The 14,776-nt window shown below is 38.4% G+C and overlaps 1 protein-coding gene across 3 annotated transcripts in view; it reads left to right on the top strand.

Annotated features, from left to right (window-relative positions):
- The window catches only part of CPNE4 (copine 4), a 224,071-nt gene that overhangs the window by 135,469 nt on the left and 73,826 nt on the right, over window positions 1-14,776 (top strand). For all 3 annotated transcript variants that reach the window (XM_051789115.1, XM_051789113.1, XM_051789112.1), the window contains exons 6-7: window positions 89-172; window positions 1,117-1,206. In XM_051789115.1, the coding sequence (XP_051645075.1) occupies window positions 89-172; window positions 1,117-1,206 (174 nt within the window). The remainder of the gene's footprint in view (window positions 1-88; window positions 173-1,116; window positions 1,207-14,776) is intronic.

A 14,776-nucleotide genomic window follows, 5' to 3' on the forward strand; every position in this document is an offset into this window, starting at 1 on the left:
AGCAGTCAGGGAAACACCAGTGCGTTGTGCCTGCAAAATTCAAAGAAAAAGAATCCTCGAGAGTAACCTGTCCTATATTTTATTTTAGGATTTTTTCAGCAAATCTGATCCTTTCCTGGAGATTTTTCGCGTGAATGATGATGCAACCCAGCAACTTGTTCATAGAACTGAGGTAAGGGATAGAGTTGGATTTACTCACCAAGGACATAGATGGGCTGTCAGGAGGAATAGTTTATGCCTCCCATATCACAAATGTATTGCAAACACTCACGTTTAAAAACACTTCCTAGTGTTACACTCTAGTGTAATTATTAACTAGTGGGTATCAGGTCTTGATTTATGTATCTTACAGTAAAGGCAGAAGATACTGAAACCAAAGGTCCAAATTTAATTAAATTGGCAGATACTCTGTTTGAAGGTCCATAGTTACAGATATGATATTTAGCCAAAACCATGCTACAGGTAGTATCATATTTTCCCACTAATACTGTGTTGCATCTTCTCCACCTCCTCCCAGGGTGCTGGTGCTAAAGACATTTGTAATCTGAGTGCTTTACATTTGTTTCTTGTGTCCCAGTGACATTACTACTTCCCTGCTAATGACTGGCATTATCTTAAAAGGCAGCATTTATGTGTACAGGATGGAGCTGTGGTGGGTATTTGGGTTTATAAGCCTGTTATGGATTCCATAAAGTCTTTCTAGCTAGGCAAACCAATGTGCCTGTAAATTGATGTTGCCCATCCCTGTTGCCTACTCCTGCATCTCTTCCATGGCTTCCAGTTCAGTTCTACAACCTGTCCCTTGTGAGTTACACTCCTGCTGAGGCATGGCAGTGCTGGAGCAATTTCTTCATCATGATCTACACATGATATATGCAGGGAACTATGAGTCTAATTCCTACCTGTGCTCCTTTTGGGGGCTTTCCAGAGGAGTGTTTCAAACTACGGGTTGCTCAAGGACACATATTCTGTGCATGTTGTTCTGAAAACTCCAGCTGAGCTCTGCTTTCTTTCTCTTTCTGGTTAACGTATTGTATTGAAAATTGTGGCTCTTGTTAGCATTCGTTTTGGAGATGTAGAAATGTTAATGTGTCCCTTTTTTATTTTCACTCACAGGTTGTGATGAATAACTTAAATCCAGCATGGAAGACCTTCAAAGTGTCTGTAAATTCTCTGTGCAGTGGAGACCAGGACCGCAGGCTAAAGGTCAGAAGTCATTCCTACCTTTTTAATAGTTTTACTCATAGAAAATGAAAGTTTTTCTCCCTTTTTCAAGTGTAGATTGCTATTCTGCACTTCCCTCTTCCTTGATGGAAGAGATGATCACACAGCTGATTACTACATTATGATTACCATAATCAAATTAAGGATGCAGAGAAGTGGTAATCCACTGTAATCAACAGATTATACTCTTTGCAGCTAGACAAAAGTAAAATGCTGGTGTGGATATGTTACAATGCATGCCACAGATCGGTGGAAAGGATAAAAGGAATCTTATGAATGCTTGAATTGTGATTTATAACTTCACAAAATTAGCCCTGTTATTACGGAACAACAGTGGTATTGACACAGTGCTTGTATGTATATGTTTGTATGGTATTGGGGATGCACAAGGAAGACACAGATATAAATGTTTAACTATAAATTGTTTGTGTTCCCTGTTGCCCTGTGGCACTGTTGGGCAAACAAGATGGGTTCAAGGGAAAAAGAAGTACCAAAAGAGTGAGGAAGCTTGAGAAGGCAATGAAAGATGCCGCAAGGAGAAGTGAAGGATGAAGTAGATGAAATACAGGATACTTAGGAGGCCAGGACAATGTGTTTGTGACACGTACCTGAGATGTGTGAAGGAAGCTCAACATCTCAGGTGGCGCAGGAAAGCAGTTGTGAAAGATCTTCCCATCTACCCCTTAGCTGGTAAATGGTCAAAACCAGTTGTGTTTGGCTTGTTCAGTGGGATTGGAATAGAGCTGTAGGAGATGAAATAGAGAATAAGCTGTACAGAAAGAACAGCCTCCATTTTAAAATGTGAGCAAAATTAACAATATTGGCTGAAGAGGATTTCTAATGCCAATGAAGAAATGTAGAGGAGTTATTTATTGTAGTATGTGTAGGATGACAGTTATATGAAGTGTTAGGATAAGGACTTTGTTGTCTTGGGAGGTTGCAATTTTATAAATTTCCTGGGTAGATTAAATAGGTATGTTAGTTGCCTGAAACACAGAAGATAAGCACATAACTCAGTGTTGTGTAAGCAATATAGACCTCCAGGAAAGGAAAAGAGGGTGAAAAAGAGCAGCTACCATCCAGGGGTAGTAATATGACAGACTCAAAGGACAGTGAAGGCCAAGGAACACTACCATGGCTGGCACCTCTATTGGCACCTCTGATGCCTGGGCTGCTACTTCATGACAAAATGGAAGCACTGGAAAAAGCAGAGATGGTACATATTTGGACAAGGTGTTCACATCACAGCTCAGGCAGGGCTGAGAGCTGAGGTTTTGTGTTTGAATGGAGTGAGCTATGAAAGGCTTGGAAAGGGATGGTGAGCAGTTCTTTGATGTATGAGAGAAGGGCAGGCCATATAGGCAGGTGGGACATACAGGCAGAGGCAACATGGTTAAAGCTTGTGGGAGTGCTGTAGCTGCTGCAGCATTCTGAAAGGTGAAAGGGAGGTGTAGGGGGCAATGCTAAAGAACACGGTATATTCAAAATATGAAATGCTGAGAGGCTGAAGAAGAGATGTAATGTGACAGATTACCTGTGTTATGCAGCCACTCTGAGGGTGCATCTTACACAACCAGATGCAGAAGGTTGTAACCTGTCTCTTCCTTGTCACAAGGTCCCAAATCACCTAGTCCAGCTTATATCTGACAGTCACTTGGAGCAGTCAGTTTTGCCTGGCCTTACAGGATGTACTTCTTGAGGTAGCTTAAATTTAAATGAGTAGCATCCCATAGTAATGTGACTATATAGGTTTGAGAAAAGAATTGGATCAGAATTTTGCCACTAAAATGAAAAGCAGAATTAGCTAAGCACTACCTTCACCACACTGTGTACATGTGGCCTTTAAATCACTTAGATGAGAAAACCTAGGAAGAGAAGCAAACAAAGTGTGAAGTTTGGGATATCAGCAAGTGGCAAGTCCATAAGGGTAGAGGAATGTGGCTCTGCAGTGAGAGACATGCTTTAATCTCTTTGAAGCTGAGGTGAGAAGGTATGAGAAAGGCTAAGATTTCAGCTTGGATAGATGAAGATGGATCTGGGAATAAAGGTGGTCTTTGAGCTATGAGCAGAGTGATAGTAATCAAAATTTTTCGCAGATGATACTTCAAAAGAGAGGCTGAGAAGGGAGAAGTGAAGAGGAACAAGAATAGTCCTTTAGGACTGCCTGTAGACAAGATGAGGGGAAAGTCAATGAAAGTATGGCTAAAGAAGAAAACCAGGGCAAGATGACTATTATGAACATAATCACAATTTTCAATATAGTTTTTTTTCTTTTTGAGAGAATACATGTTTTATTTGTGTATGCAAATGTTTGCAGACCCTGATATTTGAGTATTTGCCTGAGGTTGCAGTTCAGTCATTTGCAGAAAAGCTAAAAGTACTAAGATTTGCACCAGATCATTCATGAGTGCAGGAATATTTTAATGTTAATTATGGCTGTAAAATAAGAAAAAGTCATGACACTTATTTCAAATTCAGGCCCTTTATAACTTTTAGTGGGTGTAACATAAGTCTGTTATGGTAGAGCAGCCCCCAAAATCACTTCTATTTGACAGATAACATATAGCACTTGTCAGATGATTATTTGCTTCCTTTCTGTATGGTCTATAACCTAGGAGTTTGATGGCAGTGAGGACAGAAGAGTAGAAATTATAAGAATTAGAGAGTTGAAGTGTCTGTGACTGGTATAGCACTGTATGAATATTTATATTTTAATTTACATTGACTTAGCAGTCCACTCTTCACACGACCATATTTTGGAACATTTGACTTTAGTTGCTTTGTTTCACTTCATAAAGTATATAGCAATATGTTTCTGCTAAGTGTTGGAAGAATTCCCTGTGTCATATTTAACGTGGGGAAGATTTAGTGTATTCCAGCTGCCTTGCTGAGCATCAGCTTCTTGCCAAGATTGCTTGATCACTGTGAGCAGTAATTGCATAAGGCTGGGTAGTTTTGTATCTCTACCTGCTGTTATTTTTTCACGCGCTCTGGAAAGCACAATCTAAATTAGGGCTTAAAGAGGCATCAGCAATGCTTGGAGAGAAATATCAACTTGTGGAAATTCTGCAAGACTTCTTAACAACTGCAGACACACTACAACTGTCACCACCTTTGGCTTCCCTCTATAGGCTATATCTAGCACTGAAGTCTTGGCCTTTTATCTCTACCACTGAAATCACATGGGCATGGAGATTAGGGGTCAAATTTGTGCTATGAGGAATGGGGATTAATGGAAGAAGTACACTAAAACAATACAGATCAATTTACAGAAGTTTGATCTTCATTAGTCTTGTACCCAAAGCAGTCTTTACACTGTCTGGGCATTTGAAACTTTCTGGTTTAAATATCTGTTTAGAAAGATAAGATAAAGAAGGTCACTAAAATCAAAGCAGCCAGTAATTAGGGTCTGCCTCAGAAGTCTTTTGCTAGCATCCTTTACAAAGTCTGTTAATTCAAATTCCTTATGGACTTTTAAAAAAACCCTAATGTTGCTTTATTTATCTGTGGTACAGAGAACAGTGAGTATTTTATTCCTCTCAGGACGCCTTGTAAAACTTTATTGCAATTATTGCTGCTCTAGGTTTTATTATAAAAAGGAGATATTAGATTTATGAACCTACTGAGCTTTTTTTTCCCAGACGTTGAAACCATCTGAGAAGTCTGGTCACACTTCAGTGCCGTTCATACCTTCTTTTAGTGCTAATAGGACAGACAATTTGTGTATGTATTGCAAAATACCTCTTTGATCCAAAAGTAGTGCATTGCTTTTCTAATGTCTAAAGAACTTCAATTCACAACAGTAATTACTGACAAATCTGACTGATGATTATAATCCTTCTTAGGGCAGTTTTTATCCTAATCTGCTGGGCTGAAGGTCCTGTAAATTGTGGAACTTTGGCATTCAAGTTTGGTTTCAGAATGTGAGGTGTGTTGCTGTCAAAGATTATCTGAAATATAGGCTTTTATTGTATTTTCTGTTAGGAATCATCTACTATCCACTCATTTTAATAGTTGCAGGGTTCCTGTTTTTCTAGAGGAGTCCTGGTAATGTACACAGAAAAATAATCTCTTTTTGGTTTGATATTAGATACTGTAATACTTAAGAAATAAACACATAACAAGGCACTTGTTATGCACAGGCCAAACAGGGCACATGGCGTAGAGTACTTATATCTTCTGCTGAGGTTGTATGGAAAACATCACCAAAAGAAATTCTGTTCATAAGGAAAAGAGGAAGAAAACCCCTAGAATATAAACATAGTTGAGATGAAGTGATAAGCTGCAAGGTGAGGGGGAAGTACATGTCATATCTGTATAGAAAGTCCTTTCTATCTTCCACCCACATAGGGGAAATCTTCGGAAGAAGAATGTCCATTAGATACTTTTCTACCTTGCAAAAATCTGTAGGTTACAACTGTATCACTCCTGTCAATTTTTTTATTGTTTCATCCCTGCCCGACCCAGATTACAGATGATGATCCAAATGAAATTTGTGCATGCACAGTTATGAATGGGACCCACAGCCACGGTTACCAGGGTCGCTCCATACATCAGGTTATAAGGCCTCGGAGTGTGTGACCAGCTCTTTGCAGCATGAAGCCCTGAGACAGTACTGTTGCTTACTTTTGGGTAACCATGGGAAAGTTGCCTCTTCCTGTGTACTTCTAAGGAGGTTAAAACCTGATTCTGCCATTCTTCTCCATTCTCTCTTATATCCAGTTGACTTCCTTGGCTCTGCCCACACGATCTATTGGAGTAGCTGTGTCTTAGCACGTGAATTCCATGTTTGGTTTTCTGCTGAGGGTTTTATTTGCAAATGCTTGTAAGTCCCAGTATATCTATGATACTTTTAGGGCTAGTGAGATGCATTCAGAAGGTTAAAGGTCATGTGATTTTCAATTAATTTCAGCCCTAAGACTTGATAAATAGCACTACATGGCCCATTCCAATGTGAATTTTCATAGATCATGAATTTTCTGCTTTTTTTGGTAGGTCATTTCTAAAAAAGTCTTCTTGATAGAACTACACTTTGCTTTAATTAACAATCTATGCAGTGCCTCTTCCGCCTTGTTGATATTTTTTGTGGTAGGTTGACCTTGGGGAAATGAACTCCAGCTCAGCCAGACCCAATACACTATTATATAATGTGATCCTTGCTTACAATATTAATAGAAGAAGCTCCACAGCCTACAAGAAAGATTTTGACATTATTCTGGGAGGAAATGGCCGATCACTTCATTTTAATTTTATTAATTAAAATCGTGTTATTAAGATAACAATCTTAACAGTGCCTCTTATGGCATTTTTGGGGATGGAACACTGGGTCTTCTTCAGATAGTTGTAACCTTCTGTTTCCATCTGATTTCATAAAATGTTGATTCTTTCATGCAGAATGTTGGATCATTAAGGGAAAAAAATGTTTCTTATAGGTCTCTAAATGTATTGTTTTCTCCATTCTGAGTTAAAGAAAAGCAAATAGTACTGGTTATTTTTATATTCTCTGAATTATTACTGCAGTGTTCTCTAGATCAATAAGCTTTCAGTGACTTTTAATACTTGACTACAGCGCTGCTTATATTATTAACTGGTATGTTATAAACTGTTATCCTTCAATAAACCCTCAGTATCTCTGAAAGCTGCTAGTTAAGGTAACCAAGCAGAACCTGTGAAGACAGCCAAGTAAAGCTTAAGATACAAGGAATAAGTAATAAGTTTAGACAAATCCATTAGTGCTTTTATTCTTTCACAGTTTAGCTGTCAGAGTGTTTGAAGCACTAATGTGGAAAGATAAAGTTTATGGTCAACAGCAATAATTTGTGCAGGATTTTAAAAAGCATGTGGCACGAAAGGCAATTCAAGCAGTGTCAAATGATGATTAGAAAGGCATGAACTGAAGGATTTCACACTGTTCCATAAGAGAAGACTCATTTATTGTTGCTGTTTTCTTTGCACTTTTAATTCCAGGTAGAAAGAGTCTGGCACCAAGAACAAATTACAGCATAGGCTAGACCTCCTGGTTATTTACTTGATTGGGTGATTTCAGTCATACCTAATTAACTAAGCGGTTCTACATTTTCCCTTCAATTTACTCACCAAATTAATGCCATTGGAGCCAATCATTCCTGGCTCGCTTACCCTGAATTTGCATATGGGGTCCTTCTTGTAGAAAGTCTTCAAAAGCAAGAAAAGGGGCCTCAACCTTTACATGTCTTCAATATGAATCAAAAGATGCTTTCAAATTACTTTTTCAGTAAGTTATTTCTTTTTCATTAGGTCAGGGCATTTTCCTGGAACCTATAGAATAATTGCCTCACTCTTTGAGAGTGCAAATCTTTATTTATAGTCTGAATAATATTTTATAATATTATAATATTTTAAGGATGTTATCGTGTTGTGAATTTTTAGCGAAGTTCTTCTAAAGCTAACTGTGCAGCTGATAATTTTAGCTAATAAAAAGTTCCTTCTTGGTGGTCAAAAGAAAAAAAAATAGGCTTAAATATCATACTGAGGTGTATATTTAATAAATGAAGAGAAACACTTGCATAAGTGCATACTGCTTAATTAGCGTGGGAGTTTTAATACAGTCTTCTGAAAGAGTGATACATTATTTTGAGGAAAAACTGTAAAAGCCAGTTTCTGAGACCTCCTTGCACAAATACCATTGGACCTACTTTTCTAGTAAATGTTTCTTGTCCTTTCTCTCTCATATTCCCCTTGTTCTCTCTATTTGCCTGTGGTAGCAGGTGCTACACTGATTATTAAAACCTCAAGTTGTCTACTTTGTAAGGTCTACAGTGACTGTGGGGAAGTTGCTGCAACCAATCACCCTGCTTTGTCAGTTTGGGTTAATCTATAATTTAGCAATTGGTTTATAATATGAGTGCCTCCTGAATTCACTAATCACAGCAGTGTGTTTAGAACCCCGATTTATCTGAGCATGTCAAGAACTGACCTGATCAATCTTCATAAACTCTTGCAGGTAGGGTGCAAGATTTAAGACCACCCTTAAAACAAAACTGATTAACTCCATGTGTGTCTGATCTCAGTTTACAGATTCCATTTTCTATGTTGCCTTTCCTTGGCTGTATTCTTGCTAAAGCAGTTGAAGATGCTGTGGAAAAAAGTACCAGATTGCAGTTAAGATTTAGGAGAGAGAAATAGACTCAAGAAATTAGCTTGATCCTATATTTGTTAAAGCAAGTGAGCTCATTCTAATGACTTTAATAGGCACTAGTTTGTTCTCCATTATGGTAACTGCTGGATATATAGCAAATTAATTGTCAGATTAATTAATCTAGATTTGGGTTAATTGATGTTTGTGAAGTGCTTTGAAGATGAAAGAGCTGTCTAAATGACAAGTGTTGTCACAACAATTAAGGGTCCAAGTGGATTGCACAAGGAGAGATCATTTGATATACAGTTGTTAAAAAGAAAAGAGATGATATTCACATCTCCAAGGGCTCGGGCTGCTGATAAAGATGATGGTAGAAGACTGAAGACAGAAGAGACTAAAAGTGGCAGGCTAGTGAGAGACAGGAGTCTTTCTCCCATCTGTTGAATGACTCTGACAGACCAAGTTTAAAGAGTTCATCCTGTAAAAGGAGATTTTTGCTTCCCATTCCTTACCAGAACCTCCAGTTCCATGAGCTCTTGGGCAGAAATGAAGAAATTTCCCCATGACATTGCAAGAAACATTCATAGTCTGAAACAGAGAGGACAAAACCAAGCAAAAATGTTATGTGTGAATATTTTTGTCTGGTTTAGGGGATCTGAGGAGTGTTCACTCTGTTTCTCTTTTGCAAATAAGTGAGAATTTCTTCCAAATAATTTGTACATTGCATTTATTGTGAGCTTCCTTCAATTGCTTACTGCCTCCATGGTTCCATCTCAAGACAAATAAATACAGCCTTCCACAGCTTTGGTATGCAAGTCATCAGTATAAGAAATGTTTTGAAAGGCTCTCTCCCCCTCTCTTGAGCTGTTTTGAAATCGAGTTTTAATCCCCTGAAATGAAACAGAGGTTCCTACAAGTGCTGTTCACTGTAATCCAAATCAGAAATGTCTGGTTCCTTCACGGGGCAATAGTTGATAAGATACTAAATCCCATTCTGAGGACCATTTAAAAAGAAACAAAGCACAGCCCTGGTAATGAGGATCAGTTCCCCACTGGAGGGTGGGCATACAGGATGCCAATTAATTAAATGACCTCTACATTCTTCCTGATTTTCATATCCCTGTGTTGATAGTGCACTGAACACCCTTACAGACCCCAGTATTAGCTGCAGAGCTGCTTACTGTAGAAGTCTAGAAACCAATTTTGAATTAAAGTAATTGAATGAAGCTCTGCTTTCACTAAAGCAGATCAGGATTAGGCTTAGCTGTAACCTTGTAAAACAGCTGAATGCTGTAGTGAGAGAATTTTAAGTGTTGCATATCTTAAAGAAAATCCATCCGTTTCATGCCTTTGTGTCTACAGGACGTTTTGCTGTGTGACTTACAGTATCTCATGATATTAAAAATGAGGAAAAAAATGAAAGTCTAACCAGTTTTTCATATTCTTTTTTCATTTCTTTTTGTTGAGACTGGAAAGAATAGGGAAGGCAATTTCCAGACAATCTCATTTCAGTCTCTCATAAAGTCGCAAAGCCTTACATTGGTGACATATAACCAACTTATAAAGGCTTTTGGTTTCTTTTCAAATATCTTTTACTGTGTAAATCAAAAATTACACACTCATGGAAATCCTTCTCTTGCTGTTAAATCTTGTGATAAATGTATCCTTTGCTATGAACTATATACTTAAACAGAAAGATTACCTTAAAATTCTACTCATGAATTGTATTTTGTAGTTTACATGCTAACATACTGCCATGCAAAAATGGCTACATGCTGCAGATAATAAAATATGTGTATTTTAGATTGTAGTATTCTCAGGGAACATAGCAGAATCAAATTTAAGGCAAAAAAATACATTTGTTTAAAAAAAATTACAGTAAGTATCTTCAGGGACCTAATTATAAATTAATGTTTGTGATATTCTAGGCAGCATTAGGGCAGAAATAGCTATTAAGTGCATCTAAACTTAAATATTTTAGAAGATGTCTCAGTACACAGTGGTCACTTGGAAAGTGTGAACTTTGTCTCACACTGAAAATATGTATTTAGTCCTCGCTTACACAGTGATCTCACCTAATACACATTCTGTTAAAATTTAGATCTGCATTTTTCATTTGCCACAAACATGTTTCCTCCCAGCTTGATAGAACACGCATTTTGTAAGGTGTAAGTACATGTATGCAATGTATATGCACCTTACATAATGGAGTTGTGTTTTGTAATAAAAATGTTTTATCTGCCTTACCAAATCTAAATTAAGCATGCTTGTCATGCATGATGGTTCTCTAAACAATTTTGAAAATGTTTGATAGCTATGCTCTACAGGATTCCACAAAAAAAGCATTAGCTGATCACCGACCTCCTCGAGGTAATACTAGAAGAAATCAAGGCTCTTGGGATCAGAGACTTCAGTGTGTTTGTGGATAGTTATTGTTCTCTTTGTGTGTCACAGCTGCTAAAGCATGTTGGGGAAGCTTTGCCATAGCGTTTGCTACCACTAGCTCAGACCCTTGAGTGGGATTTGGCTAAGATAAAACTTGTGACAACTTTATCCCAGTCTCCCTCAGACATGGAGAAATCAAAAGCTGTTTGTTCACTAGGGTTGGAGTGGAGTTATTTTAATGGCTTTCTCACCAAGACCAATGCCACTAGTGTGTTTTTCAGGAAGCCTGGGAGAAAGGTGTTCTCTTGTCCCCCTTCTGCTCTGAGCTGCCACTATGGCAGCCCCAGCTCTTGTGCTCTTCAGAGCTCTTCACTGACCAGCCAGCTGTGGTGCAGCAATCCTTTCCCCTTTCTGTGTGGCTATTTCCACCATACTATTCACAGTTTCACTCAACAGAATTGTTCAAAGCTTAGCGTATTCAGTTCATTGCTGCCACTGAACGCCTCAAAGGATGTGCAAGTTGTTTTGAGGGTAAGACTTCTGTGTGACTTTAGAGATGATTCGTGTCCTGAGCATGACAGCCATTGTGTCTGCTTTGCCTGAGATTAGAAGTGATGGTGTTTCCTTTCACAAACATACTAATCCTTCCCCTTCTGAAAAGCACATGGATTGTTCATACACCCTTAAGTGAAAGAGAAGGCAAGTAATGTTAGAAATCATTTCTCAATAGTACCAGTATTACAGACTGTAAAGTCTCTTAGTCTGCTTTTAGAAGAGATGTTAAAAAAGGCTATGGCTTGCCTGCTCTGTATACTCTAAATTGCCCTGATCTGAAGTTACAGTATTGGAATAGCAACAGCATCAGCAATTGATCTCTTAGACAACTCTTTACATTTCAAATGCCTAAGGTTTGTTCAGATCCACTAATCACCTCTTACATTATTGACCATTATATTACTAGTCTGAGTTCCTATTGAATTTCCTTATTTATTTTATTTCTGAGACAGTCCAGAATTTACTGATAGTAATTTCTTTTCTATGCTAGGAAAAGATAACCTTAAAGCAGTAGCTCTGAATACCTTAATAACTTGGGGGAAATTACTAGGGAATGGTGTCCTCAGAACTTGAAAATCACTGTGACCAGGCACAAAGGAAGTTCTCTTTCTATACAACACAGTTCAGTGATGGAATAGAGATATGTTGTCAAAGATTGTTGGAAGGCCAAAATCTGTCAATATGGTAAAAGTGTGACCAGACAAATTCATGAATGGTTATTGCATTTTGGGTGGCTTTTAACAGCATATAGCAGATGATCTATCCAGCTTCAAGAGTATGTAAAGTTGTTGACTGCCAGTAACTGGGAGAATATGGTAAAGATGAATGTACCTTTCCTTGTCTTATATAGTCTTTCTCTAGGTATTTGCTAGAATCTGACAGAAAGATGATACTGATGCCACGTACTTTTAATATTTTCTTGTGGTCAATTCTGGTAGCTTTCAAAATGAAATTTAAGTGTTGATTTTCATTTGAAAAAGCTCTAATTGGTTAGGGCTTCCTTATCTGAGAAATTGTGCATATTCACACCAAGTGGATATACATACTGCTGGTGGGTCATGCTGCAATGTTTCTTCTGCTCCAGTAAAGTTTCATGAAAGGTAAATAGATTATTTACAGCTGAAGTGTATCTTGTTTGCTGTGTATAAACACATAGATAAGCCAGTCTAGTCCTTTACTATTCTGTGGCAGCTGCAGTAAAGCATAGGGAATGCTGCTTATGCCTTCAAATACTCATCCTGACCCTGGTTATACATGCACAGCCCTCTGCTGCCTTTCTTTCTTGTATAGATCAGCTTATACATTTTTCATAAAAATACTGCCCTTCAGCAGAATCCCTGTTTGATATCAGCTATTTCTAGAGTTTTTTTAATGAATCCATTTCTAATTGCAAGAAAAACATCTTAAAATCTGATGACTAGATGTTTGGAAAGGCAGGTTTATTTTTACGGGCTAATTAAGAAGTGGGTTACTCACATTAGGGAGTCACGATTCTTCTCTTAGACAGCAGTGTTTCAGACTCTTGCACTTCAAAATATTGAAAAAATACTTAGAGTTGTGCCAAAAACTACTCTTTGACTCATGACCAGGCCAAAATATGGTAGTTTGCCTATTGTGAGATTCCAAGGGTAGTTTCTTCATAATACCACAAGCAACCATTCATCAGTAAACGGGAACCGGGGGGGAGGTGGTGTATGAATATTGCTGCAGACTGATGATAAATGTTATTAATAAATGAGTTATGTTGCACAAGCAGTGCTGAAAGTTATCACTTAAATGTTTCATGACACTGTTACTAAGAAAGAAAGGTAACAGGACACAACCAGATTATCTGACAGAGACACCTGTGGGAAGGGTGTCTCCTTCCTCCCCAGGTGTCTGTTCCCCACCAATCTGAGCTATCTGGGAACAGTCAGGATCAGGCTTTGGGGGACTTGTGGTTGTCTTGGGTATGGTAAGAAAGCCTGTATGCCTTCCCACTTTCTTCTGAGTGGGGGATCCCTTTGCTGCAGTTCATACTCCATCCCTTGCTCCTCTTCTGGGAGTCTTGCATGCTCCAGCTCTGACACTTGGCAGAGGCTGGCTGAGGTGGGGGAAGCAGAAGCATGACTTGGCTCTAGCCATTCCACATGCCATTCTGGGTATGAGGAATTCATGCAGATTAAATCTTACCAGCCCTGGAGAGGGCAGAGGTGAGGCAGAGTGGATGGGCCAGAGCTGGGCAACAGGAGGTGCCACATTAGAATTGAGGCTGTGCTAGTATCAGCCCCCAGTGTCACTATGGACATTTTAAACTGAGTCTGCTGCAGTGTCCCTGAAACTTTGTCTGGTGCTATACTGAAGCTGTGTTAAGACTGAAAAAAATGGCATTGCTCATCAAAATGCAGTGTGTGCTGCTCCAAGCAGACTTATGAATATGCAAAACTTGCACAAAATAATTAAAAATCACTAACTCATACTCATAATAATCTCATGCACATTTTAAAATTTAGAATTGTGATTTTAGTAGCCTAAATTTGTTTGTTCACAGCACCTGAACCTTTAATCTCCTTAAGAGCTTTGAATCCTCAACACTACACAGCTTTAAGGTGACTTGTAAAAGTAAAATACAGGTAATCCTGGTAATGTAATGTTCACTGCCTGCTCTCCTAGTCTGACTTGCTCCCATTTTCCTGGCTGTTCAGAGCATTAAGCATGTACTTGTAAAGTTGTTGACATTTGAGTTCTTTCCTTCAATCTTTAATGATACAGAAATAAGAGCCTGATCTGTCTTCTAGCATCAGCAGCACCAGCAGCTTCTGGTGCTGATTTCTTTGACTGGTAATTTCCTTCCTTCCTACAGAAAGCAAGACATCATTCTGATCACCACTTCGTAACTGGGCACTTTCTGCCCAGGGATAGACTTGTCACCAAATTTAAGATCAAGATTAGTTGTAGGATTGATATTCAGAGGAGCTTAGGAGGTAAAGGTGAAGTTTGGAGAAAAGGAATAAGTCACAGAAAGATACTAATTTGTTTAGTCTTGTATAGGTGAACATTTCTTTATAGGCAAATAGCTGAGTTTATTTTTAAAACCAAGTGTTTTCTATGCAGCATACTACTTTTAAGCACCCTTTCATCTTAAAAGGCATGCAGAGGTTTGCCTGTGGTTTGGTTTTTTGGTTTTTTGTTTGTTTGTTTTTAATATTTGTGTTTCATGGAGTACAGCATTAGCAGAGGGCAGAACTGGAATCAGTTCTGTTTGTGGTATTTTGGATGTAGGATATATGTCCCCCAATTGCAGATGCAGATGCAGTGATCCTTCACAACCCCAAACACAACAGATTCCAGTGAATTCTGCAAAACATAGACATATTTTAGATACTGAAAGCTTCCCTTATTTGTTTGCCAGGACTGAGAAAAATTTTGTTTTATTGTAAGCACTATTCTGTTAATAGTTGCCAAGAAAGACCTGCTTCCTTCACCTTCCGTATTTTATCAATTTATGCTGCTCAC

The sequence above is a fragment of the Manacus candei genome, unplaced genomic scaffold (genome assembly GCF_025592945.1).
Source record: "Manacus candei isolate 608988 ecotype Guabito, Panama unplaced genomic scaffold, ASM2559294v1 h1tg000026l, whole genome shotgun sequence".
Taxonomy (NCBI): Eukaryota; Metazoa; Chordata; class Aves; order Passeriformes; family Pipridae; genus Manacus; species Manacus candei.